The sequence below is a fragment of the Balaenoptera ricei genome, chromosome 20 (genome assembly GCF_028023285.1).
Source record: "Balaenoptera ricei isolate mBalRic1 chromosome 20, mBalRic1.hap2, whole genome shotgun sequence".
In the NCBI taxonomy this organism is placed as follows: domain Eukaryota; kingdom Metazoa; phylum Chordata; class Mammalia; order Artiodactyla; family Balaenopteridae; genus Balaenoptera; species Balaenoptera ricei.
In genome coordinates this window covers 57237238-57263751 of record NC_082658.1, presented here as the reverse complement: position 1 = coordinate 57263751, position 26514 = coordinate 57237238, and the positions used below count along the sequence as shown (strand labels likewise).

Genomic DNA, 26514 nt, shown 5'->3' with positions numbered 1-26514 from the left:
GTTTCTCATCTTGAAGAGTCAGTGGTCAGTAGGATTTAGTGGTGGAGGTACCCTGAAGCTTTGTGGAGATGGGTATTAGGGGTGTGTGTGTGTGTGTGTGTGTGTGTGTGTGTGTGTGTGTGTGTGAGAGACAGAGAGAGAGAGAGAGAGAGAGAGAGAGACAGAGCTGGGTAGGGGTTGATGGTGGCTCCACTTTTATGAAACAATGAACATCTCTTTTCAGCCGTAACGAAGACGTTTTCTAGGTGGCTTGGAGCATCACGGATCGACAGCATCTTAGAGTTGTTAAAAGCCCAGGGAACTCGAGGGGCTCAAACTGGGTTTGAATCCCTGCTTGGTCCCTCTGGCCTGCAGCAGCCTTCTCAAACCTCTCACTGCATCCACATCCTCATCTGTAAAATGGGCACAATAATATGGGACTTGTGTCGTAGAAGAGTGGGGAGCATTAAATAAAGGAGTTAGTATATGTAAATAGTTTAGCAGTTCATAGATTTTCTTCTGTTATCTTTTTTCCTACTGATTTCTTTTGAGAACGTTCTGAAGGAGTCTGACAGATGACCTCTCTTGGACCCTGGCTCGGCCTGTCTGGCCCTGCTCGCCATCTCCCTGCATCCTGCAGGGCCCTCCTCCAGGAAGTCTAGCTGCTCATCCAGCCCTTGAGTCTCTCCTTCCTTGGGAAGGAAGTACCTAAGAGGCACCTGACATACACCGCCCTGAATTGGCACTTCTAAAGCATGTATGTTAAGATAGAGAGGTCCTCACTTGAAGGCAGAAGCTGTCTCTCTCCTGTGATTTTTAATATGGTCTCTTGTACCTGGACAGTGGTGTATGAAGCCCTGAGATTTCGAGGAATTTGTACTTGGGTTCACATCTTGACTGTGTGACCTGACTGAGTCACTCGGTCTAGGTGGGCCTTACTTTGTTAGGTGTAAAGTTAAACTAATAATACTGAGTGCTGTAAGGGTTAAGAGATCAATGTGTGGGAAACCACCTCCTCACTGCGAAGTGAAATTACAGAAACTCAGGGTACTGTTATCCATCCTCCTGTATTCCACCAGGACGCCTTAGCCAGTGCTGAGCATGTAACAGTTTCCCTGGAGTAAAATCCTCTTGAGCAGCTGATTGCTTTCCAAAGTGCATTGCTGAAGCTTTTTTTCTTTCTTATTTCTATTTTTTTTAACATCTTTATTGGAGTATAATTGCTTTACAATGTTGTGTTAGTTTCTGCTGTATAACAAAGTGAATCAGCTGTACATATACATATATCCCCATATCCCCTCCCTCTTGCGTCCCCCTCCCACCCTCCCTATCCCGCCCCTCTAGGTGGTCACAAAGCACCGAGCTGATCTCCCCGTGCTATGTGGCTGCTTCCCACTAGCTATCTATTTTACATTTGATAGTGTATATATGTCCATGCCACTCTCTCACTTAGTCCCAGCTTACCCTTCCCACTCCCCGTGTCCTCAAGTCCGTTCTCTACGTCTGCGTCTTTATTCCTGCCCTGCCCCTAGGTTCATCAGAACCATTTTTTTTTTTTAGATTCCGTATATATGTGCTAGCACACAGTATTTGTTTTTCTCTTTCTGACTTACTTCACTCTGTATGACAGACTCTAGGTCCATCCACCTGATGACAAATAACTCAATTTCGTTTCTTTTTACGGCTGAGTAATATTCCATTGTATATATGTGCCACATCTGTAGCGTTGGTTTTGATCTGCCTCTCATGATGCCCTTTCTCTCATCTTTTGGGGGGGAGTCACCCCTACTCTCCGCCTCACCCCCTACCCTGTAGTCCTGGTGGGGCTTGTCAACCATGGTAGGTTGCTAAGCGGGTGGAAGTTACCAATGCCCCCTAAACTAGGGAGAGTCCAGCCTCAGAGGAGAGCCAATTAGAGGGGAGAGATGGTGCCCCACTGACATTGTGTGAGTCCCTGGAGCCAGTCATCCCTGAACTCCACCCGGTAACAGGAGCTTATAAGCCCCCTCCCCCCCACGCCCTCCCCATCCTTTCTGGCTTAAACTCGTGGATTACTGAAAGCCTTGGCTCTCTTTTCCTTCCATCCTAGAAGGCAGCGTTGGTCTCTCTTGTCCCATTAGCAAAAGGGAAAGAGAAAGGGTGTTGCAGGTAAAAAGTCAAAACTGGAAGATTTTATTTAACATGTTTCTACAATATCTTCCTATAATCAAATGCCATGCCGCCACTGAATGATGTAGAAAAATATGTAATAAGGCAAAATATCACCAAGGAACAATGAACATGTGTTAGTTTTGCAATTAGAAAACAGTCTAACTGATGCAGAAGAAGTTTTGCATCAGGAAGAGTGCTTGTAAGTCAGGTCTGGAGAACCTCAGAGCCAGCCCTAGCTGATAGGTTTCTTTCTTTCATTTTCTTATTTATCAAACACTCATAGAGCACTTGCTACATGCCAGGCATTGTTCTAACTCTTTTAATCCTAACAGAGACTTCATGAAGTAGTTTCTACGATTGCCCCCATTTTACGGGTAAGGAAACTGAGGCCCAGGAGTAAAGTGACTTGTCCACAGTCACAGCAGTGCCTGATTGAAGCCCAACAGCCACTCCCCCAAGTCATGCTCAACAATCCCAGGATGCTGCCTTTCACAGGCATTTATTAACTGCTGTCTAAAAGGAGAGAAGTTTTTTTTTTTTTTAAATAGTTATTTATTTATTTTCTTTATTTTTGGGGCTTCGTTGGGTCTTGCGGCACGCGGGATCTTCATTGAGGCATGTGGGATCTTTCGTTGCAGCATGTGGGCTTCTCTTTAGTTGTGGCACGCAGGCTCCAGGGCACGTGGCCTCTGTAGTTGCAGCACGCAGGCTCTCTCGTTGAGGTGCACGGGCTCAGTAGTTGTGGCGCGCGGGCTTAGTTGCCCCTTGGCGTGTGGGATCTTAGTTACCCGACCAGGGATCGAACCCGTGTCCCCTGAATTGGAAGGTGCATTCTTTACCACTGGACCACCAGGGAAGTCCTGAGAAGTTATTTTTTAAAAAGCCCACTACCACCTAGATTGCATTCAATCATTCATTTTTTTTCTTAAGGACGTAACCAGTTAAGGGAGAGAAAGAAATAGAAGAAAAACAGAGAAAGGGAAGAAAAGACAGTTGCGGGAGGGAGGAGGTGGGAGGGAGAAAGGGAAAGAAAAGGTTAAACGATGCCCAAGAACACGTGGGGTTAGGAGGTTGAAGGTAAGATGACATCAAGTTTATATGTCACACCTGATTTTCTCTTGGGCCGTAATGAGTAACTCCTGTTAGGGCTGCCTTTTTACATTTTAATGAGTTAGTGAAGCACTATTCCTAGCTCTTTGTTTTTATAATATATTTTAAAAATTGAGATATAATTCACATAACATAGAATTCACCCTTTTAAAGTGTGCACTTCAGTGTATATTCACTGTTTAATTCTAGGACATTTCTGTTACCCCAAAGAGAAACCCTGTATCCATTAATGGTCACCCCCTTCTTCCTCCTTCCCTCACCCCTGGCAACTGGTAATCTCCTGTCTCTCCAAATTTGCCTGTTCTGAGCGTTTCATATAAATGGAATCCTACACTGTGTGGCCTTTTGTGTTTGGCTTCTTTCACTTAGCATGATGTCTTCAGGGTTCATCCATGTTGTAGCGTGTGTCAGCACTTCTTTCCTTTTTATGACTGAATAATATTCCATGTGTGAAGAGAATACCTTTTATTTATCCATTCATCAGCTGATGGACATTTGGGTTGTTTTTGATTTGGGGCCATTATGAATAATGCTACTATGAATGTTTGGGTACCAGTTTTTGTGTGGACAGTTTTCATTTCTCTTGGGTGTATACTCAGGAGTGGAATCGTGGGGTCACATGGCGACTCTTTGCTTAACTTTTTGAGGAATTGCCAAACTTTTCCTAGCTCTTTAACCTCTAATCGTTAAATGTCATTTATGGAAGGTTGTAAAAATGTAGCCTGGTGCTTCATTCTCTGGCTGCAGTGTCCTAAATTCTATGAGATGGGTTATGGTATGCCCTTTAAAATGGCCCCTCTTCCGTTGAAGCTGACATGCCATGTGCCAACCTTCTGCAGCAGGAGGTTGGCTTGTGGGTTCCTCCAGGCCACCTGGGGATGCAGCCTCCTGAGGGAGGATCACCGCCTCCCCCATGGTGATTCGTGACCAGCAAAAAGGGTCATCAGAGGGATGGAGTGGAGAAGGGCCCAGGTTAACCCAAACTGACAAAGTTACTCCTCATCCCACAAAAGTGACTCCCCATCCCACAAAAGTGACCCCCCAATACCAAGATGCAACTGAGACATTAAAAAAACCCCTAAAACAGGTGATCCTGACTCTTTCCCAAGCTGCTCAGTCAAAAATGCCTGTTCTTGGCAATACAATAAGTCCCCTACGTACGAATGAGTTCCGTTCCAAGAGCACATTCGTAAGTCCAATCTGTTCGTTAAGTCCAACAAAGTTAACCTAGGTATCCAACGAACACAATGACTATATAGGACTGTACTGTAATAGGTTTATAATACTTTTCACACAAATAATACATAAAAAACAAACATAAATTAAAAATTTCTTTAAAAGTTTTATTTTATTTATTTTTGGCTGCATTGGGTCTTCGTTGCTGCGTGTGGGCTTTCTCTAGTTGCGGTGAGAGGGGGCTACTCTTTGTTGTGGTGCAGTGGCTTCTCGTTGCGGAGCACAGGCTGTAGGCGTGCGGGCTCAGTAGTTGGGGCTCTCAGGCTCAGTAGTTGTGGTGCACAGGCTTAGTTGCTCTGCGGCATGTGAGATCTTCCCCGACCAGGGATCGAACCCGTGTCCCCTGCATTAGCAGGCGGATTCTTAACCACTGCGCCACCAGGGAAGTCCCAAGATAAAACATTTTTAATCTTACAGGACAGTACCTTGAAAAGTACAGCAGTACAGTACAACAGCTGGCGCTTCTTAGCAGTACCAGCTACATCACCGCTGCTTTTACGCATGCTAACGGACAACCTGGGCTTGAAATAAAAATACTGTACTGCTGTACTCTATACAGTACTGTACAGTAAAGTACACCAAAACACAACCATCTGTAGAGGATGCACGCACATGATGGTGTACGCCGGACACGTGAACTAATTTACGTGATTGGACATGTGAACGCACGTTCGCATCTTTGAAAGTTCGCAACTTGAAGGTTCGTATGTAGGGGACTTACTGTAATTAAGGTTTGCGTGAGCCTTAAGGTCTATCGTGTTCTCACATGTAACTCACGGTGGGTCCTCAGCAGGACCTTGAGCTTGGGCGAGCGGTGACTCCTCCCATCCTCCTGATTTTACAGCCCAGGACACGGGACGCGAGGAATTTGCGATTTGTTCCAGGTTAGGAAGTGGCCGTTAGTCAAGAACAGACTTAGCATTCAGACCCTTTGACTCAGAGTTCTGTACTCTTTTATTACGAGCTCTTGGCAGTGTTCACACTCATTTTAAAATCTAGATAAAGGTACTCTGTTTTTTTTTTTTTTTAAAGAATCAAGTTAGAGAGTTCGAGCTTGGTATGAGGAAGCTTTGATAAAATTCCGGTTGGATCTTTGGCACAAGGGAAGAGGGGTGGCAGTGTGTACCCCCAGTCCCATCCCGTGTGTACAAACACAGTTACCCAATATCTTTTTACAAGTTTATTTTCTATGTTTATGTGTGAGGTTTCTTACCCTGCTTGGCTGGTCTTAGAGTCTCACGTTTGAGCTCTAAGAGGAAATAAAAGGATGTTCCTGTTACTTTAACTAGCTGGTAAATTCCAAACTGGGAGATAGGTTCATCTGGGATCAGACACCGTTTACAGAAACTTTCGGGTTGTTTCCTTTTGTCTGAGTGTTTTAAAAATCTACCTAATTGAGGTTGTCTGGGAGCTTTTGCGGGTTTCAGAGACGCAGCTGTATATTTATACTTTGCTGTGATTAAACACAGGGACACATACATGGCCCTCCCCTCAAAAAAAAAAAAAAAACCAAACCTCACTGCTTGGCTTTGCCTGAAAGTGGGATAACGACTATTTATTCATGAGCTAAAACCCAGGCACATGGGGGATCTTGCACAAGTAAGATGAACAAAATACTTTCAACTGTTTTAAATTGAATTGAGAAGGTATGAATAAGTATTTTGCCATTAACACTAACAAAAAATGTAAACTTGGATGACTAAGCATTTGAAGAGGGCTTTATGGTTTCCTCCTTGCTTGTAGAAATTCTTGACTTAATAGGTAAACCTCAATTTAGCGTGCCCAAAGGAGCATGGATTCTGAAATTGTAGGTCCTAAAATAAGGAATTTTTACTGTCTCACTGTAGGAAAGGAGTGTTCTTTAGGCCATTACCCCCTTGACCGTGATGTAGCCTGTTACATACCGAGGTGGTCAGTTTCCAGCCGGGGTGCATCAAAGCAGAATGGGGCCTCGGAGCCCGTGGGAGGGCCTGGGAGTCTGCATTTCTGGCAAGTTCCTAGTGAGGCTGGTCTGTGGACCCCACTTTGAGTAGCAGGGAATCCACTTTCTGTCTCTTGAGAGGATTTTGCTTTGTAAAGCAAGATGTGAAGATCAGTCACAACGTGGGAGACTTGGCTAGGACCCCATCCCGGGGCATCTTTTCTTGGGTTGACCCGGGAAGTAGGCTGGGATGGGCAAAACATTTCATTTCTTTCCCATCCTTTCTATTTAATACGGGTTTTGGTCACAAAGCCTGCTGGTTCAAAGGGCCTGGGGCTCACACTCTGGGCCCTTCCCAGAAAGTCCTGGCTTTGGACCAGCAGGAGCAAGTTTTATCATCGAGGTGGTTGCTTTGCCCCACAGAGACAAAATATAATGTGTCTCCACCTCACTGAACACTGGGGCTTTGCTCCAGGATTATGCTCCTTTGAGGGCTGGGAGATGGCCCTCATTTCTGGGGGTCTTAGAAGGCGTTGCTCTGACACCCCCCTCCCTGAGCCCCGGCCGTGCACTGACTCTCTGGCTGCTGGTCCTGACCCAGCCACTGTCTGCCCAGCAGCAGGTGTGATGTGATGGTGTCCCTGGCAGGAACAGAGGACCCACGGGTGCCTCTCTTCCCCACACCAGGACCAGGCCGCCGATTGGGCTGCTACACCTGTAGGAACTCGGAACTTGGTCCTCGGGGCCCTGGGCTCTGCTTCATCTCAATGCCACCTATGTGATAGACCCCCAGGGCCAGGGCAGGGCTTCAGCATCTGGTTTTCTGGCCTTGAAGGTTTCTTCCAAGCCTCTGCTGCTTCCTCCCTTAACTAAGTTTTCTAATGATCGGATCGGGGGGCCCTTCTGGTCTTCGTGCTGCCTGAGCTTCCCTGGGCACCTTTTCCTTGGACTAAGCTGGGCATGGCTTGCTCCAGAGAAACCTGGGAGTTCTGTCATTCTCTCTGCACCCCCTTCCCAGCACTGCTCTGAAATACAGTTTGTTTTCTTTCCTTTGTGAGTGCCTTTGAACTTTCCTTACCATACCTGTCCCCGTGCCCCTGGCAGATGGCTCTGGACACCAGGGTGTTCGCAGCCTTCAGCTGAGCAAGGCTTTCGGCCAGGGATGGGCTGAGGGTTTTCTTTTGGTCTCCCACCCTCTGCCTGGGGCAACCAGTGTTTCTTGCGCCATCTTGGTGGAACGGCCATGGAATGGCCAGCCACAGTTGAGAACTCCCTTTCGAGACCTGGCTGTGCATCTCCGGAAAACACTCCTGATCTTTGGTACCAAGTGGCTTCTCTTGCTGCAGAGCATGGGCTCTAGGCACGCGGGCTCCAGTGGTTGTGGCTCACAGGCTCTAGAGCACAGGCTCAGTAGTTGTGGCTCACGGGCTTAGTTGCTCCGCAGCATGTGGGATCTTCCCGGACCAGGGCTCGAACCCGTGTCCCCTGCATCGGCAGGCGGATTCTTAACTACTAAGCCACCAGGGAAGTCCCAAGAAGAGTTATTTTTGAAGCCACAGATAGATGTGGAATTTTATCAAATGATGCCTTATCAGCATCTCTCAAGATAATCATATTTTAAAAGGTTTTTGAAATATTAATATGATTAATGATATTAATAGAGTTTCTAGCAGGACAGTGTTGGAATCAGAGCAACTTGCTGGAAAGAGCATAGTACAGAGTGTCTGGAAAGCCGGATTCTGGCTCTAGTTTGGTTCTTGGTTACAAATTTGACTTTGGACCAGCCCATACGCTTCCTTATTCCCTCTAACAGTATCCCAACGTTTCCTTCTCTGTCACGTGGGCATAGTTCTGTTTTCTTCCCTTTCTTGCTAGTGAGTTGGAAGGATCGCAGTGGATCAATAGTTCTTTCCTTTACATTTGTTTAAATGCTTTCTCATCTGAACCATGACACAAGTGTAAAATGAAGGGCATCACGAAGTTCCTTATTGGACCATCATCAACCAGGAATTCATGTGTTCATTCACTCATTCCTCCAACAAATATTTATGGAGCAACTGCAAAGTGCTAGGAATTGTTCCGGACGCTGGGAATACAGCCGTCAACGAAGTAGACCAGTTCCCTGCGCAGTAGAGCTGACATCCCAATAAACACACACTTTCACACATATGTCAGCTGAGTGATCCATAATGTGAAGCTATATGAAGTGGGGGGAGGGGGTGGAGAGTGAGGCAGATTGAGGGGGGAGGTTTACCTTAAGTGGGGTGGTCAGTGAAGACCTCTCTCGTTTGAGCAGAGAATGAAATGAAGATGGGGAATGAGCCACCTGGAGATCTGGGGGAGGGATGTGCAAAGGCCCTGAGGACGGTTAGCCGTGCCCATGGAGCCTGAGTTGGGTGAGCTGGTGGGAGAGGGCGAAGATTTGGGGGCTGAGAGGTCGAGGAAGGTCAGATGATGCAGGACCTTGTGGGTCTGTCATAGATGCTCTGTTATTTTTTTTTTTTAAGTAAGACGGGATGCCCCTGGGGGGGTGTGGGTGTTGGGAGCTGTGAGTGACATGGTCAGGCTTTCCATCCTAAAGGGTCACTCTGGCTGCCAGTGGAGGATGGATTGAAGCTGGTTGTGAGTCAAGGCCAGCAGACCTGAGGGGATGGAGGTGCAGCCTGGGCTGATACGGCGGAGTTGGTAAGGAGTGTTAGATTTAGGGTCCACGTCGAAGGAGGCGCTGACGGATTTGCGGATGAATTGCAAGCCTCGTCTGAGAGACAGCTCCTTGGCTTTTCCTATGAGAAGGAAGTGTGTCAAGCTCCCCTTCTCCAAGACTGGAAATCTGGCCTGCATTTGCCACAGCATCATTGTGCTGAGTTGGGAGAAACCCCAGCGACTCTCCAAACTTATGGCTGGACTGAGAGATGAAAATAACCAAGGGGTTCGGATGTCCCCGCGAGAAATCCTGTTTTGAGGCCAAGCCCAGAAACACAGGCTACAGTTTGATCGGATCCATGGAAGAAGCCTCCGCCTCCCGTGGATCGTGGGAGGTTCATTTGGAAAGGAAGATGAGCAAGCTGGCACCACGCCCCCTGTTACGGTTGGCGGTAGTCACAGGATACTCCGCCACGGGTGACATCGTGATTAATAAAAGACAGACCGCGTTTGGGAGGCATTTGCTTTAGTTCAGGGCGTCTAGTCTTCCTGCAGACGTCCCTTTGTGCTGTCCTGTCTGCAGCCATCCCGTGCTGCTCTGGGGCCAAGTTGCTAATTTATGTCCTTGCCCTTTAAACTCTCCCTGCAACTCTGAACCAGAAAAAGTCTCATCTCTCCTCAAATGTTGCGGCTTCAAGTCTTCCCCCGTGGTTTTCTGCTAGTGTTCCTTCCTTTGATCTTCTGTTGGAAATTTATTTCCTTCCCAGAGCTGAGGCATCCAGCTCTAAGCAATGCAGACACCACCCCCCGCCTTGGCTGGCGGGCGCCCCCATCCCCACAACCAGTTCTGAGCCTACATCTTGTGTGCTGATGGGGCATGGAGCTCGCAAGGTGGTACCAGAGCTGTGGGTGGACCGGAAAGAGAAAGACGTCGTGCCTGCACTGCCGGGCTTGTTCCCGCCACGTGGAGACAGGAAAGCACACGTAAAAATAATCTTGAAAGGCAAAGTCGGAAACATAAACAAACGTAAACCAGCAGAGCGTGATGGAATGTTCATAGCTGCTCCCCTGCCTTTATTAGTTTAGGAGAAATCTGGCCAGCTCAGTCCCTGGCCTTCATTGTGGAGAACCTATCTGAGTAATGGGCAGAGAGGGACAGAGTTGGAGCAGTCTGGAAGGGTAGTTTTAGGAAGAAAAGAGAAAGGACTGATCTTGAGGGCTTGTGTATGAGCGTCTGTCGGTCTGTCTGTCTTTTGGAGAAGGAGGTCTGCAGGGGGGGAAAGACCCAAGCCATGGGGGCATGGGAGGAATTTAAAGTCCTCTGGAGAAAGTAGGAAGGAGATTTGGGCTTTGGCTGCTGCTTGCGAGTCAGATTGAAAGGGAGGAGGGGAAGATTTTAAGTTTTGCTACGTGTTGTGAATGAAGCCCTTTTCTTCCTTTTAAAAGAGACTTTAGTAAAGATCAAATTGCTTTTATTACAATTTTTGGTTGCCTGAGTGATGTTTCTTCAAGTGTGATGCCACGGGGAGGTCATGGCTGTGAAGACAAGGGATTTGATGGTGAGTGGCAGTTATCTGTGTGTGCACGCAGGCACGTACTTGGATGCACATACGCAGCGTGGGTGGGGTGGATGATCGGGAATTCAGAATTGCTGGGTTAGATGGTAACTGTGCTTAACCTTCTGAGGAACTGCCAGAGGATTTTCCAAAGCTGGGGCACAGTTTACATTGCTGTCTGTATAGGGTCTTCCCATCCTTGCCAACACTTGTTATTTGTTTCTTTGTTTTTTGTTTTTTTGGGGGTTTTTTGGCCACGTTGGGTCTTCGTTGCTGCGCGTAGGCTCTTCGTTGCAGTGCATGGGCTTCTCATTGCGGTGGCTTCTCTTGTTTCGGAGCATGGGCTCTAGGCACGCGGGCTACAGTAGTTGCAGCACATGGGCTTCAGTAGTTGTGGCTCGCGGGCGCTAGAGCGCAGGCTCTGTAGTTGTGGCGCACGGGCTTAGTTGCTCCGCGGCATGTGAGATCTTCCCGGACCAGGGATCGAACCCGCGTCCCTGCATTGGCAGGCGGATTCTTAACCACTGCGCTAACCACTGTGCCACCAGGGAAGTCCCCCAACACTTGTTATTATCTATCTTTTTGATTACAGCTCTTCTAGTGGGTGTGAAGTGGCGTTTCACTGTGGCTTTGATTTGCATTTCCCTGAAGGCTAATGATGTTGAAGATCTTTTCAAGTGCTTATAGGCTGTTCATATATCTTCTTGGGAGAAAGGTCTTGTCAAAGCCTTTGCCCATTTTCCTCATATTGAGTTAAATAACAAATGTCTTTTTATTATTGAATTGTATGTGTTCATGTACTCCAGATAAAAGTCCTTTATCAGAGAGACGATTTGCAAAATTTTTCTTCCATTCTATGGGTTGTCTTTTCATTTTCTTTGAGAGTGTCCTTTGAAGCACAAAAAGTTTTAATTTTGATGATGTCTGTTTTTTCTCCCTTTGTCCCGTGTGCTTTTGTTGTTTAAGAAACTGTTGTCTAACCCAAGATCATGAAGATTTACACTGCGTTTTCTTCTATGAGTTTTATAGTTGTAGCTCTTACATTTAGAACTTAGATCTATTTTGAGTTAATTTTTGTACATGGTGAGAGAAAGGCGTCAGCTTCATTCTTTGGCATGTGGCTGTCTTGTCCCAGTACTGTTTGTTGCAAAGACTGTCCCCTCTCCGTTTTATGGTCTTGGCACTTTTGTCATCGAGGCATCTTTTAACCATTTTATGTATTTAAGTCATCGGGTAAGGAGATGTCCCATGTATGTCTGTTGACCCACAGGGAGAAATCAAATCAGTCAAGGGTCACTTACATTAAAAGATGCCTTTGTTGGAATTTTAAACAAGATTTTGATGAAAACTTTCACCGCAAGTGAAAATAGGCAACAAACAATGCAGTTGAATAAACATGTCATGAAACGCAGAGTTTTGTCTTCTGGCCCAGTTAAGGGTGAACAGGGGGAAGCACTTGGCCTCGGCTTACTGTGGAATTCCATGGTCTGTGGACTGAAAATCAGAGCTGACGGCATCAAGTGTGGGTCCGTGGGCACGAGGAGCCCCACATCCTGCCCCGCCCCAAAACCCCCCAATTCCTCCTTAGCTACAGGAGGTCAGTGCAGGGACAGCTGGGCAGACGTCGTCTGGCGGGCTCTGCGCAAGTTGTTTCTTGGCCTTGATTTAGGAAGGGGATTAGGGAATTATTTCCTCTAGAAGCCTCCACCGCAGAATGGAATCCTGGAGCGCTGAGGCCTCTGCCTTCCACGTGTGGGCTGGCGGCGGAGCCGCCCCGGAACTGCGGGTGCGGGCCAGGAGTTTGCATGCATGGCCTCATGGGGACTCGGGGCCCCGGCTTGGGGCAGGGCCAGGTGCAGGGCTCCCAGGCCTGGCCCAGCTCCCTGGAAACTGGACCCGGATCCCCCTCCGGCTCGGGTGTTTCTGGGAGTCCACCCAAGCTGAAGGCCCCAGAGCCGAGGATTAGCTAAGCCCCAGATGTTTAGAACCCTGACTCAGTGTTTGTGTGTGCTCTGTCGAGAGCTTATGTGGCCCCGGAGGTGGTCCTGGAATCACTCAGATCTTTGTGTGGTTCTTGTGTTTCATCCCCGTTTCTAGGGAGAGGCTCGGGGGTTCCAGGATTTGCTCAGAGCTTTCTGCCCTGGTCCGCTCAGCCTGGTGGGAGCTTGCCCAGTCTCAGGGGTTTTGGGGCAGGGAGGTGGAGGCTCAGGTCTTGGAAGGGAATCTGGTCGGAGCTCTGGGCTTAGGGGACTTCTCCGCCCGGGTCCTGTGTTTTCTGGGGTCAGGTTAGCGTCTTTAAGATCAAAGTTCTCAAGCAAGCGGCATGTCCTCTAGCCTGGAGTCTGGCCCTCGGTGAGCTGACAGTTGGAATGCTTTCGGGGGAGTTGGGTGGAGCTGTTGATGATGAGGGTTCTGGAACAAAGAAAAAATGAGTATTTCATGTAGTACTTCAAGCTCAGGTCTCCTCAAGACCACGGAGCCAGTAGCAAAAGCCCCCCAGCAGCCCCCAACTGCGGGCTGTGCAGTCCCCTCACCAACCCCAGGAAACCACGAGTCCCCCTGATGTAAGCTGGAGCTGGGTCCAGAAAGGGGCTTATGTACGGAGTGGGGGTCACTGCTGCCTTCTTTCAAGGGCTCCCCGAGTTAATCCCAGTGTTCAGAGCAAAGAGGTGCCCACGGTCATGGAATGTTGCATCATCTCAAGCGGGGGTGACAGATTCAGATGTCAGTAGGTCACTAAGCGCCGAGGAATGATGTGCCATCAGAAACAGCAGCCACAGCCAATTGTAGGGAGCATGTGCCCAGCTGGAAATTTGAAATCACCCCGTTTTGTAATGCTGGTAATTGACTGAAACTGAAAACAACAGCCAGCAACCCAGTGTGCCGGCCAGAACTTAACCAACCTCTGCCTGCTTGCAGCCGTCTCCCTGCAGAGGATGTTGGGTTCTAGGGACACGGTGACCCGCCCAAGGTTGCCAGGCTGGTCAGGAGCCTGCACTCACCTGGGTCTAGACGCCCAGGCTCTGGTCTGTGTCTGGCCAATGCGGTTAAGGAAGATCACCCGGCTTAGGAAGGGGCAGGGCTGGGCTTTGAACCCAGAAGTGGCTGGCTCTGGCCATTCTGCTCTCACTGGGATGGGAGTGGGGGTGGTCTTTTGGTCCCGGTCACGTTCTCTTCCCAGAGCTCCGCCCTGAGATTGGTCCTGACCCTCAAAACAGGGCTGCTCTTTGACCAGCGAACAGCTTCCCCGAATTCTGTGGACTTTTCAGGAACAAGAGGAGATCTTGAGGGTGTGTGTGTGTGTGTGTGTGTGTGTGTGTGTGTGTGTATATGTGGGGGGCACATGAATTCTCTCTCCCTCTTCTCCCTCACACCCATTTATTGTTCCTGGGTTTTCCCTGAGAACTCCAAGGAAGAGAACTGGAGAGTTGAAAGAGAAAGGAAATACAGGCACACCTCGGGTATTGCGTTCTTGTTTTGTTGTTTTGTTTTTTTTTAAACCAGTTGAAGGTTTGTGGCCACCCTGCGTTGTCAGGTGATGGCTAGCATTTTTTAGCAATAAAGCATCTTTAAATTAAGGTATGTACTCTTTTTTAGATATAATGCTGTTGCACACTTTGTAGACTATAGTATAAACATGTTTTATTCACACTGGAAAACCAAAAAAGAAAAAAGAAAATCTTGTGACTCGTTTTATTGTGGTGGTCTGGAACCGAACCCACCATCTCTCCGAGGTCTGCTTGTACTTTTCTCTGGCTGGGAAGCGGCTCCCCCTTTGCAGGAAAGGCCCGATTATCTGTGCCCTCCCTGAGTCACTGGGTCGGTCACTACTGGCGAGCGGTGTCTGAGTCCAGGCCACAGACCGGCAGCACCCTCAGCGGGCAGAGCCTGGGAGCTCACCGCGTCTGCCTTGCCCAGGCCCCTCTGGCTCGGTCCGTGATGGGAACATCAGGGTGGGAGGGGAGTGGGGGGGGGGAGTATTAATAAGTAAAGCAGGGGGGAGGGGCTTCTAAAAGAATTACTAGTTCAGTATTTTCTGGATGTTTCCTAGTCCTTTAAGACTGGTCCAGAGGAAGGCCAAACAGGAGTTAGTCTAAGTTCTCTTCCGGCTCCCACCCTCAGCTGACCCCTCACCCCCTGGTTTCATTCCTAGCACCACCCTGACCCTCCCACCCCCGCCCCCATCACCCTGTCACCATTCACCCCTCTCTTTCATCCTACTGGGAAAGGAAGAACAATCTCCTTGTTTCCCCCCACTCCTTTTTAAAATAAATTTATTTATTTTTGGCTGCTTTGTGTCTTCGTTGCTGCGCACAGGCTTTCTCTAGTTGCGGCGAGCGGGGGCTACTCTTTGTTGCGGTACGCGGGCTTCTCATTGAGGTGGCTTCTCTTGTTGCGGAGCACGGGCTCTAGGCGCACGGGCTCAGTAGTTGTGGCACGCGGGCTCTAGAGCGCAGGCTCAGTAGTTGTGGCGCACGGGCTTAGTTGCTCTGCGGCACACGGGATCTTCCCTGACCGGGGCTCGAACCCGTGTCCCCTTCATTGGCAGGCGGATTCTTAACCACTGCGCCACCAGGGAAGCCCATGTTCCCCCCTTTTAATCATATTATATATGCAATTGTGCAACTTGTTTTTTTTGTTCTTTTCTTTTTTAAGGCATTTAAAAAATTTTTATTTTTATTTTTGGCTGCGTTGGGTCTTCGTTGCTGCGCGTGGGCTTTCTCTAGTTGTGGTGAGCGGGGGCTACTCTTCATTGCGGTGCGCAGGCTTCTCATTGCGGTGGCTTCTCTTGTTGCGGAGCACTGGCTCTAGGCGCGTGGGCTTCAGTAGTTGCGGCACGCGGGCTCAGTAGTTGTGGCGCACGGGCTTAGTTGCTCTGCGGCATTTTTTCTTTAAACTTAATATATGTTAAGTATCTTTCTATATGAATAGATGTATCTAAAGCATTATTTTTAGTGTTCACCATTAGTTCATCATTTGGATGAACTATTTATTATTTATAATCCCCTAGTGATGGACACTGAGGTTGCTTTCTTCTTTTTCCTTTTTTTTTTTTGGCTTTTGTTAAAATCACTGAAGCCAACATTCCTTGTGAGGCATCCTCTCCTGGAAAGAAGCATGCTCTGCAATTACATCTGTGGTGCACATTTTGACCCATGCTATCGTTGCCCTTCAGAAAGGTGGTACCAATTTACAGCCCTTGAGAGTGCCTGCCGCCCCCTTCACTGGCCAAGACTCGGATCCGCAGGCCTAAAGGAGAAACATGTGAAGGAAAATGGGTGGCAATGCGTTCTGCCAACGCCCTTATGCCTGAGACGCCTTCTCCCTCTCCAACACTAATCTCTCCTCCGTGTCTTGCTCCCAGGAAGTGGGCTGCTCTAATGCAAAGAGGGCTGGACTTGAAGGCCTAGGTCTGAATCTTGGCTCTGTACATAACTGCTTAAGGAAAATCTCTTGACTTCTCAGTGACTCTGTTTTCTAATCTTTAAAATGGGAACGCTGGGACTTCCCTGGTGGCGCAGTGGTTAAGAATCCACCTGCCCCTGCAGGGGACACGGGTTCGATTCCTGGTCCGGAAGATCCCACATGCCGCAGAGCAACTAAACCCGCACACCACAACTACTGAAGCCCATGTGCCCTAGAGTCCGGGAGCCACACCTACTGAAGCCCGTGCACGTAGAACCTGTGCTCCGCAGTAAGAGAAGACACCGCAGGGAGAAGCCCACGCACCGCAACGAAGAGTAGCCCCCACTCACCACAACTAGAGAAAGCCCGCGCGCAGCAAAGAAGACCCAACGCAGCCAAAAAAAAAGGGACCGCTGATACTTGCCTTACAGAATTACATACTCAGCACATAGTGGGTGATGACTAAATATTCATTTCTTTATTTTTAATCATCCCTCAGTTATTTCAGTGCACGCAACTTCTCTTCCATCCCCCTGACCCCTGGCACCTCCCTTGTCACCCTCATCTGTCACTTCATCCACCACGGGGCGCCTTTATACTTGCAGACTTAAGATATGAGTGCTTTGAGTCTTTGAGTCCATGGTAGTAACCCAGGCTCTTCTGTGGGTTGTTTTACGGCCCTCAGACACCTAGAAAGTTGGATGAATGCGTGTCAGGATCATTGTGTTTCCTTCTATCAAACTAAAGGGAGGTCTTGATGAGATCTGTTGCCACCTGCAAATGATGTTTCGTGCTAGGTGAGAGAGGGACCCGTATCTGCCAGCAGGAACTTGTGCCTGTGTGTGGGGTGCATAGGATATCTGGACCCTTTCCTTTGGGATTTGGTAAGTAACTGTGTCCAGGAGGCTGTGTTTCCCTCTCGGGCCCGTCCTGTTGGGTCTCACTTAGGACCCGTGTGTGCAGGTTTCCGAGTCCTGCCGTCGGTGAGGACCAGTCTGCGCCGGGCTGTACTTTTCCTTGTCCACCTTCGGCCCGGCCTGTCCTTGTCGGAGGCTCGTGCAAGGCCCTGGCACCAGGGGCCAGTCGGAGCCGGGAGCCGAGTGGGGAGCCCTCTTAGGCACAGGGACGGCCCTGTTCCCTCTCCCACCTCGCCGGGGGGGCCCCCGTTCCCTGCAAGGAGAGTCACGCATTCCCCCCTTGAGATAAGAATAGAGCCCGACTGTGCCCCGGGACAGAGTCCAGCTTCTTCACCGGCCCTCTGAGGCCTGGCAAGGGCTCGAGATGGTACTGGCATGAGTGGGCCCTGGCCGCCTGCCCCGCCAGCCCCTTGTGCATTGTGTGGCTGGGACACTGGGTGCAGTGTGCATGCCTGCCCGGCTCCCCGCCCCTCAGAGCCCACTGTCTCTGGGCTGTGCTCAGGATGGAGGGGCTTGGCCTAGAATCAGCTGCCCCAGGGCCCTACCGTGCCCCTTCCCTCCCCTGGGGCCTAGGACTCCACCCTCCCAGCCTTGAGACCTCCTGTGCCAGGCCTGCCTCTTCCTGGAAGGGAGGAGCTGGGACCAAGGAGAAGGATTATCCAGAGGGCTGGGCATTGAAGGCAGCAGCCTGGGGACCCAGTGGTCTCTTTCTGCTTGCCCCCCCCCCCCAAGGGGCAGGAAGCAGCCGGGGCCACGCCTCCACCTTAGCCCCGCCTGTGTCTGAGGTGGGAGCTGGAACAGCCTCGCGTCAGGCCAACAGCAGGACAGGACCAGGAGCTGTTCACCAGGCGCGGGGCATGGAGTGTCCCCTGGCTCTTCTGTGATCGTGTTGGGTGATTCCTAGTGCACTTTCTTCAGTCTTCAGATTCTAAGGCTGGGCTTCTCAAACTGTGGTCCCTGGACCAGCATCACCCCCAAGACCTGCTCAGTCAAAATGCAGGAGTGGGGCCCCGATATCTGTGTTGAACGTGCTTTCCAGGGAATTCTGTTGCATGCAGGAACCCCAGGACCCCTGCTCAAAATAGTTTTCAGTGCTTTCCGGGGTCCAACAGGTAACTCATGAGTGTTGAGGCTGTGGTAACCTGGGGGGCGTAGCCCCATCTAAAGATATTCAGGAAAAAGATACAGATCTCAGCCTACACCTTTACATGTATTTCAGTTAATTCTGCAGCGTGTCAGGTCGTGTTTGGGGTTTACTGGGTGAGGAAAACCAAGGCTGATGGCAATCAGTAACTGGTTTGTGCAGTGGAGACGTGGTTGGGAGCCAGGGTTTTCCACTTTGAGCTGGGGGCTCTCCACTCTCCCTCCCATGGCTGTTAAGCAAACCCGCCACACACATCAACCCAGGTGTTTGGGACGATGCCTCCAGTGAAGGATGTCTGGGTCCCTATCTCAACACGTGAGGGTTTCTAAGAGATGCTGGCTTAGGCACTAGCTGCTTCTCCAAGGAGAAGGCGCTATTTGCAAGTCTTCAGTGGGAGGGCAGGGTGAAGGCAAACACAGTGGCCTACCGTTTCTGAGGCTGTACTGTTTGCGAAGCACTGTGCTTGGCAGGGTGGGTCTGGGAGAGCCAGACCACCACAGTTCACAGATGGGAAAGCCCACTCTTGGGGTTTGGGTCACATGGCTCATCATTAAGTGGTGTCCCCTGATGTTCTTTTCCCTCCGTCTTGCCACCTGCAGGAGCCACGGTGCTGATGGCATTTGGAGCGTGGGGCTTTGATGGTGCTGTTGGAGGGTGGATGTTGTGTGGCCGTTAGCGAGCGGCCACGCCGCGCCACATGCTTTGGGGGCTTTGTGTCAGGGGCCCACAGAGCTCCAGGCAGCCCTGGGTCCACTGCCTCCCAAGCCCTCCCCTAAGACGATGGGTCTCCGTGGATTCTGAGATGTCTGTGGTGTGCCCTGGGTGGGAGGGTTGCTGAGTTCCTTGCTGGGGTGCTAGAGGCACCTGGGAATCCCCTGGCCTTCTGAGACTTCGATGGAAAGCATGGGGTTGGAGAAGCCCGGGAGAGGCTGATGAGGAATGAGCAAGCAGTCTCAGCAGTACACGGTTAGATCGTCAATACTCTCCCCGTACTTATACTTTATTTTCTCAACTAATGAACGGGCCTGTGGCCACACGGGTGGATAGGCTGTTTTTTAATTACTTAATTTAAAATTAATTAATTTTTTTGGTCCCTGACCAGGGATCAAACCCGAGCCCCCTGCAGTGGAAGTGTGGAGTCTTAACCACTGGACCGCCAGGGACGTCCCGTGGTTAGTTTATTTTAAAACAGATCTGTCCAATCAAAAATATTTAATAATACTAGACAGCATTTATGTAGCACTTGCTATTTTTTCAGGCGCCGTTCTAGATGCTGTGTCTTTATGTACTCCCTCATTTCATCCTTGCAACAAACCTATGAGTCCTACCAGGCCCATTTTACCTGTGGGGAAACTGAGTCACAGAGAAGTGACATCCTTTCTTCAGGGTCACCCAGTCAGCGACAGGGTTTGTACCCAGACCATCTCTCTCCAGAGCCCATGCTCTGACCCACCGGTTGCTGTACCGATTGTGTACCGGCTCCCGCAGAGGGCCGTGGGGCCCCGAGCTCCGCGTGGCTGTGAGGTGTGGCGAGATCAGAGCATCTCAGCTGGGCGTCATCCTTGCGGTCTGCGGATTGAGTGCTGGTCTAGCTGAACCATTTAGGGGAGGCTCAGTAACACGGCAGGAAGGAAAAGTGATGGCGCCCCGTCTTCTCAAGTGCCCCCCAGTTCTAGGGGGGAGTAAGACTGGAGGGTCTGTGGCAGGGCAGAGGGAGCGACACAGTGGCTGGGCCAGCTCCTGGAGGCTGCTCCTCCCCACTGGTGGCTGTGGCGTCCACCCGGGCCTGCGGCCAGCACTGGTCCAGCTGGCTCACAGCTGGATGCAGAGTGGGAGGAGAGGGAGGGTCCAGAGGCCAAAGGACTGTCAGGGATGTGCCTCAGAGGCCAGCCTTGACTTTCCCCCAAACAGGAAGAGCCTTTGTGCTCAGCTCACTTGTAGTTCCCCGGTGGTTAGCGCCACTGATAAGAGAGTTGCACGTCGTGGTCAGAGGCGTGAGCTGCCAAACGCCTTTTGTCCCGAGACAGCCCGAGTGTGACATCCTCTCCTGTCATCCTCTGCTCCCGGGCCGCCGTGGCCCCGGGAGTGAGCACAGCCGGGAGAGAGGAATCAGAACCTGCCCGACAGAGGCGCTCAGAGCAGAGGGGAGGGCAGGGCCGGCAGGGCCCACTGTGGGGGGGCGGGGGTATTGGGGGGGGGCTGGTGCTCCTCGAGAAGATGTTGAGTCTGAAACGTGGAACAGACAAGTTCATCCAGAGGCCCTAAAACCAGTCGATGCTTTGGGATGGTGACCGGGCCAGGTGTAAGGACAGTCTGTGGGCAGCTTCCAGAGAGACCACTGAGTTGTGGTTTCTACTAATCCAGGTCATGGTGGTGATGGGGACGTGACGTAGGAGGGAGGAAGTGGGCTGGGGACTTGGACCAAGAATCAGACACTCTTGGGAGGGTCCCCCATTGCGATGGGCGTGCTTGCAGGAATCCTGTGGGATCGTGAGTCTCCACTCATTCGTCACCCTTCTGGAATTGCTAGCTGTCTTAACTTCTGTCTCCTTGAATAAAATGTATAATAATATGTAATAAATTGTAAAATAAAACATGTTCATGAGAGCGGGGAGCACGTGGGGCTGCCCTAGGGTGAGCACTCAGTGACTGTTGAAGGGAGGGAGGGAAGGAGGGAAGGAAGGGGCTGAGGAGCGAGAAAGATCGTCCACTGTGACTTGGAAGCGGTTGTAACATTTCAGACTATTTAAAATTGCTGCCCACCCTCCCAGTCTACCCTGACCTCCTGGTTCCCCTTGTTCTATTTTTTTTCCTCCATCGCCTTCTAATACTCTTTATAGTTTACTTATTTATTGTCTTTATTGTGTGCTCCCCTTACCCGCATGCTGGAATCAATACTCCACAAACGCAGGGGTTTTTTCCCCTTTTATTTGATCACTGCTGTGCCCCAAATGTCTAGAAGCAGTGCCTGACCCTGGGTAGGTCCTCACTAAATATTTGTCGAATGAATGAATGGATGAATGGATGAAAGTGCCCTGAAAGGGCTTGGCTTGTGCCGTTGGGCCATGGGAATCCAGCTTGCAATAGATGTTTCAGCACGTTGTCCCCTGGAGGTGCCCCACAGTCTGGCCACCTGCCCTTGACTTGCTTTGTCCTTCTGATTTACTGGGCCCCTCAGGTAGGACCACGCTGATACCGTCCAGCAGCTTGGACACAGGAAGGCCTTCCAGGACTCATGGGCAGGACAGTGAGGGCCCTCGAGGGCCAGGCGGAGACCGACTGGCTAGTGAGGTGAGCTGTCTACAGCCAAGGATCCTGGAGCCTGGAGTTTGACCCCGTTCCTGAATCCCGCCCCGCTCCCCCGGCCTTCCCCACAACTGGGATTCCCACCCTCTGGGCTGTGAGAAGTAGAAGAACGCCGGGTTGAGCAGTCGAGGGCTGAGACGCAATCCCTGTTGACTCAGCCTCTGCCTTCTTTTCTTGCAACTGGTGCCCGACCCACAGAATTAATCCGGGTCATCCCGGCTGGCTCCACACCCCGGGCCGCCGTGGGGCCCAGGCGCGTCCCATTACTCTCAGGGTCAAGTCCAGACGCCAGTTCTCAGCCTGGTGGTTGGACCCAGCCCGGACCCCTGGCAGCACCCCCGCCACCCCCATGCCTGCCACAGTGAGAGCCTTCAGCTGTGGTCGGCAAGTCCATTTCCAGTCTTTGCTCATTTTGCCCTTGACCCCCTGACCCATATCCAGTTGGCATCGCTGTTCAACCTGTCCAAGCATCACGCCACCCGCAGCCTGTCCTTCTCAGTAAATGGGAAGTCCGTCCCTCCAGCTGCTGTGGCCAAAAACTGACTATCCACCCCCACTGCCCCCATGCCTGCCACAGTGAGAGCCTTCAGCTGTGGTCGGCAAGTCCATTTCCAGTCTTTGCTCATTTTGCCCTTGACCCCCTGACCCATATCCAGTTGGCATCGCTGTTCAACCTGTCCAAGCATCACGCCACCCGCAGCCTGTCCTTCTCAGTAAATGGGAAGTCCGTCCCTCCAGCTGCTGTGGCCAAAAACCTTGACTACCCCCCCCGCCACCGCCGCCTTTTCTTTCACGTCCCATGTTCAGTTTGTCAGGTAAACATGTGGGCTCCTCCTTCCAAATTGATTTTTTTTAAATCCAACCACTCCTCGCCACCCCCGCTGCTGTCGTCTTGCTCCGAGCCACAGCCACCAGCCTTGTGCCCTTGAACTAGTGCAGTTGCCTCCTGACTGCTCCGCCAGACCCCAGTCTGTTCTTTTCAAATAATAAGTCCGATCGTATCACGCTGCTCCTCAGAACATCCCGATGGGCCCCCATGATGGCAGAGTAGAAGCCGAAGGAGCCCTCACCGCAGCTGACAAGGTGCTACACGGTCGGGCCCGTGACCTCCCTGACCTTGGGGGCCTCTCCTTCCCTGCACCTCACTCATTCCTCTGCTGCACACCGGCCTCTGTGGCGTTCCTGCGGGTGTTGCAGGCATGCTTCCTCCTTAGGGCCTTGGCAGCCCACGTGGCTGATCCCTGCAGTGGGCTGAGTAATGGTCCCCCAAAGATGTCCATGTCCTAATCCACACAGCCTGTGGATGTTCCCTTACGAGGCACACAGGATTTTGCAGGTGTGAGTAAATTAAGGCTCTTGAGACGAGCAGGTGATTTTGGATTATTCAGGTGGGTCCAGTGTAAGGACAGAGAGTCCTTATAAGAGGGAGGCAGGAGGGTCAGGTCAGGAGTAGATGTGACAGCAAAAGCAAAGAGGTTGAGGATGTGAGGAGGGGCCACGAGCCAGGGACTTGCGGGCAGCTTCGAGGAGCTGAACGAGGCAGGGAAGCGGATTCTCTTCCAGGGCCTCTCGAAGGAACCAGCCCTGCTAATACCTTGACTGTAGCCCAGTGAGACCCCTTTTTAGACTTCGGACTCCAGAACTGGAAGACAGTACATTTGTGTTGTGACTTTCAGCTTCGTAGTTTGTGATAATTGGGTACAGAGCCACCAGAAACTAACCCACTCTTTCATCTCTTTTGACTCTCTTGCTCACCTTGTCATGCCCACCCCTTTATACTGCTCTGCTCTTTTTCTCCATCCCTTGTCACCTTCCAACAAAACTGGGTCATTTACCAGTCTCTCAGGCTGTTGTGTGTCTGTACTCACAGGGGTGTAAGTTCCACTACATTAGGTAGCGTTGTCAGAGTCTAAGGGACCCCACTGATCTCTAAATGCAACCTCTTATTTCATCAGAGCAAGATGAAGATGGCCTGGAGATGGGGAGGGTCCTGCTGAAAGCTAGGGCATTGCCATGGTAATTTCTCGAACCCCCAGGGCTCAGACCTCCTGGTGCTTCTCCTCTCCAGCTGCGTTCCCTCTTTGGGGCTCCTCCTCCCCACTGCCACACCCAGGGACAGCAGGGCCTCGCTCGGAGCAGGTGCTTAGAACTTGAAGGTTGGGAATCAGTCTTGGCAGAGGAGTTGGTGGGTGAGGCAATGTCCTACATGAAGCTGCGAGGTTCTCCCCAGGGAGCAGGGATGGCGAAGCTGATAGGTTTGTCTTGTCCCCAGCAGCTTGTGTGGAGTATGGGGTGTTTGGAAGAAGGAAAGGAAGAAAAGATATGAAACGGTAGTGATGGGCAAGCAGGTAGGACAAGCGTTGTGTGCCCACGATGGGCACCTAGACTTGAGGACCCCAAAACAGCATGACGCATGGCCAGGGAGGAGCAAAGAAGCATAAGGCAGACCTTCTTTCAAGGGGGCCTGGGGTTTGCTTCCCCAGGACACAGCTGCAGGCTGTAAAAGGGTGACTGGTTGGCTGTTAGGAAGACTCCTTCCTGCTGTCTTCTCCGGAGAGGACACATTTTGAAACACTTCCTGAGTTGGGGAGGGGAGGTGACATTTTGCCCCCCTCTCCCCAGGCTGCTGATGAAGTGTGGTTGGTAATGAACCCACAGCTGTGTTTTTGCACTGCTCTCCCCTGCCCCAGCTCATCCACCCGTCAGTCCCACCGGAGCTCCCCTCCCTCCTCCCTCCCCCCTCCCCCCTCCTCCCTCCGCCCTCCTCCCTCCCCTCCTCTCTACCCCTCCCCCTCCCCCCTCCCCCTCCCCCCTCCTCCCTCCTCCCTCCCCGGTCCTCCCTCGCTGGCGGGTGACTCACTCTGCTCTTGTGCAACGGCCCGGGCTCTCCGAGCAGAGCTGTTTTCCTCCGTGCCATAAGCTCCCCTCCTGATTTATGTCTTTCCGTTTGGGTTAATGCTTTCCACATTTGTGTCTGAAGATTAGTGTGTGGTTCATGGCTGCAGCCACCAAAACTCCAGTGCCCAGCTTGGGTCTGGCCTGGAGAAACCAGCCAGCCAGCCAGCCGAGAGCAGCTTGGAGCGTCACCTGGAGGCCGTGCTGTCTCCAGCAGGAAAAGGGCAGAGGGAGGAGGGCAGCCCCGTGAAGGGCACGCAGCGTGGAGGCTGTGAAGAGGTAATTGCCCGAGCCTGTGGCTTCCCATCAAAGAAGCTGCATCGTCATGGGGAAGGGAGAGGCACAAGTTGCAGGGCATGGAGAAGTGTTACGTCTGTGGCTTTGGAAGCTGTTGGACAACACATCGTGTGTGTGTGTGTGTGTGTGTGTGTGTGTGTGTGTGTTTCATTTTCTCTTCGTGGAACAATAATATTACCTTCGTTGCTATGGTGTTGTTGCAGGGGTGGCTAATTGGACACAGACCCGATTCAGGCTGGTGTCCATAGTGATTATCGGACGCAGCCGTGGCACTCGCTTGCATTTGCTCCCCTAGTGTGAGAGGCTGGCGGGGTATCATTGCCCTGGCAGTGGGCGCCCTGGGGTGGGGTGGCACCCCGGTCGGAAATGGACCCAGAAGCTGGGATTTAGGCAGGAGCAGGGCTATTCCTGATCATTTCCAAGGCTGGAACACAGCCCGGGGTTTGCTGAGCGCCAGGGCTTTGGGAACGCCTCCTCGGAGGCCCGGGACCACAGGGGAGGTGACACCTGCTACAGGGCGAGGGGACAGAGGCGCCCGTGGCACCCGGGGGCTCACGGCTGCTGTGCAGCTGGTCCCCTGGGCCCGCTCACCTGGCAGGTGCTGTCTTCCCGCTGAGGCTGTAGCATCCATGCAGAAGGGGGTTCGTGGGGTAAGTTTTAAACTCTCTGTTGAGTGTACATATCCAGAAGTGTATCTTTGTTAATTTTACTCTTACTGAATAGGTCATATATAGATGAATTCTGACATTTATTAGGCACTAAAAAATATAGAGTGAACGTTGGCCTCCCTCCTACCCTTTGTCCTGTGCCTCTCAATTCCCTTCCCCAGAGGTGAGCAAGTTACCAGTTTCTTGTGGGCATAGAGGAAATAGTGCAGATATCTACGAATATACGTGTGCCTTTATTTCCCTTCACACCTGTGCTGGCTTCCTCTTTCTTCTTCACCTTGCTGCTGCTGCTGTTTTTTAAACCCTGTAACAATATATCGTGCAGTTTAGTCAATAGAAGGAGTGTCCTCGTTTTTTTAATACCTTCCTGACTCATTTCACAGATGGGCATATAGGTTGCTTCTCATCTCTTCCTGTTACCTTTACGTGCTGCGGATACCCTGTGTGTCCGTCGTTCTGCACACGGGGGAGTGTCAGGGAAGGATCAGTTCTTGAAGTTGAAAGCCTGGAGCAAAGAGTGTGTTTGTAAATTTGATAGAAAATGCCAGACAGCCTCCAGCGAGGCAGAACTGTTTACCCTTCCACCAGCTACGTCTACGAGTGCCCATTTACCCACAGCCTCGGCAGCACTGTGCACTTTCCAGTTTTTTTTTTTTAATATATAAATTTATTTATTTATTTATTTTTGGCTGCGTTGGGTCTTCGTTGCTGTGCACGGGCTTTTCTCTAGTTGCGGCGAGCGGGGGCTACTCTTCATTGCGGTGCGCGGGCTTCTCATTGTGGTGGCTTGTCTTGTTGCGGAGCACGGGCTCTAGGCGCGCGGGCTTCAGTAGTTGTGGCTCGCGGGCTCAGTAGTTGTGGCGCCCGGGCTTCGTTGCTTCGCCTCATGTGGGATCTTCCCGGACCAGGGCTCCAACCCGTGTCCCCTGCATTGGCAGGTGGATTCTTAACCACTGCACCACCAGGGAAGCCCCCCACTTTCCAGTTTTTAATTTTCTGTATGGAAAAGTTCTGTGTTTTTGCATTCAGTTGATTTCCTCTCCCCATCTCTCCCCCCACACTATTGCTGCCCACTATGGGGACGGTGAGTGGGTACCAGGGTGTCCACGGCAGATGAAGGTCTGTCCCGCAGACCCTTCTCTGAGCAGTGGTCCAGCCCCTCTGCAGGCTGGCTGTTCCTTTACGTGCTTTCAGATCTCCAGGGAGGCCTCCTTTTCGACATTTGAATTTTCTGCCCGTGATCACATCACTAGAGTCTATTTCCTACGTGCTGCTCCCCTTACTT

General features: G+C 51.1%; 1 protein-coding gene across 3 annotated transcripts in view; it reads left to right on the top strand.

Annotated features, from left to right (window-relative positions):
* GAS7 (growth arrest specific 7) overlaps positions 1–26514 on the top strand; it is a 201043-nt gene that overhangs the window by 33490 nt on the left and 141039 nt on the right. Inside the window, exon 1 of one of the 3 annotated variants that reach the window (XM_059906620.1) lies at positions 24409–24543. The exons of 1 other annotated variant lie outside the window; for it this stretch is intronic. Coding sequence is in view for 1 of the 2 variants with exons in the window: in XM_059906613.1 (XP_059762596.1) it covers positions 25191–25211 (21 nt within the window). In the remaining variant the exon portion in view is untranslated. Of the gene's footprint in view, positions 1–24408; positions 24544–24912; positions 25212–26514 lie in introns of those variants that run through there. One more of the 3 variants, XM_059906613.1, reaches the window with a different exon arrangement.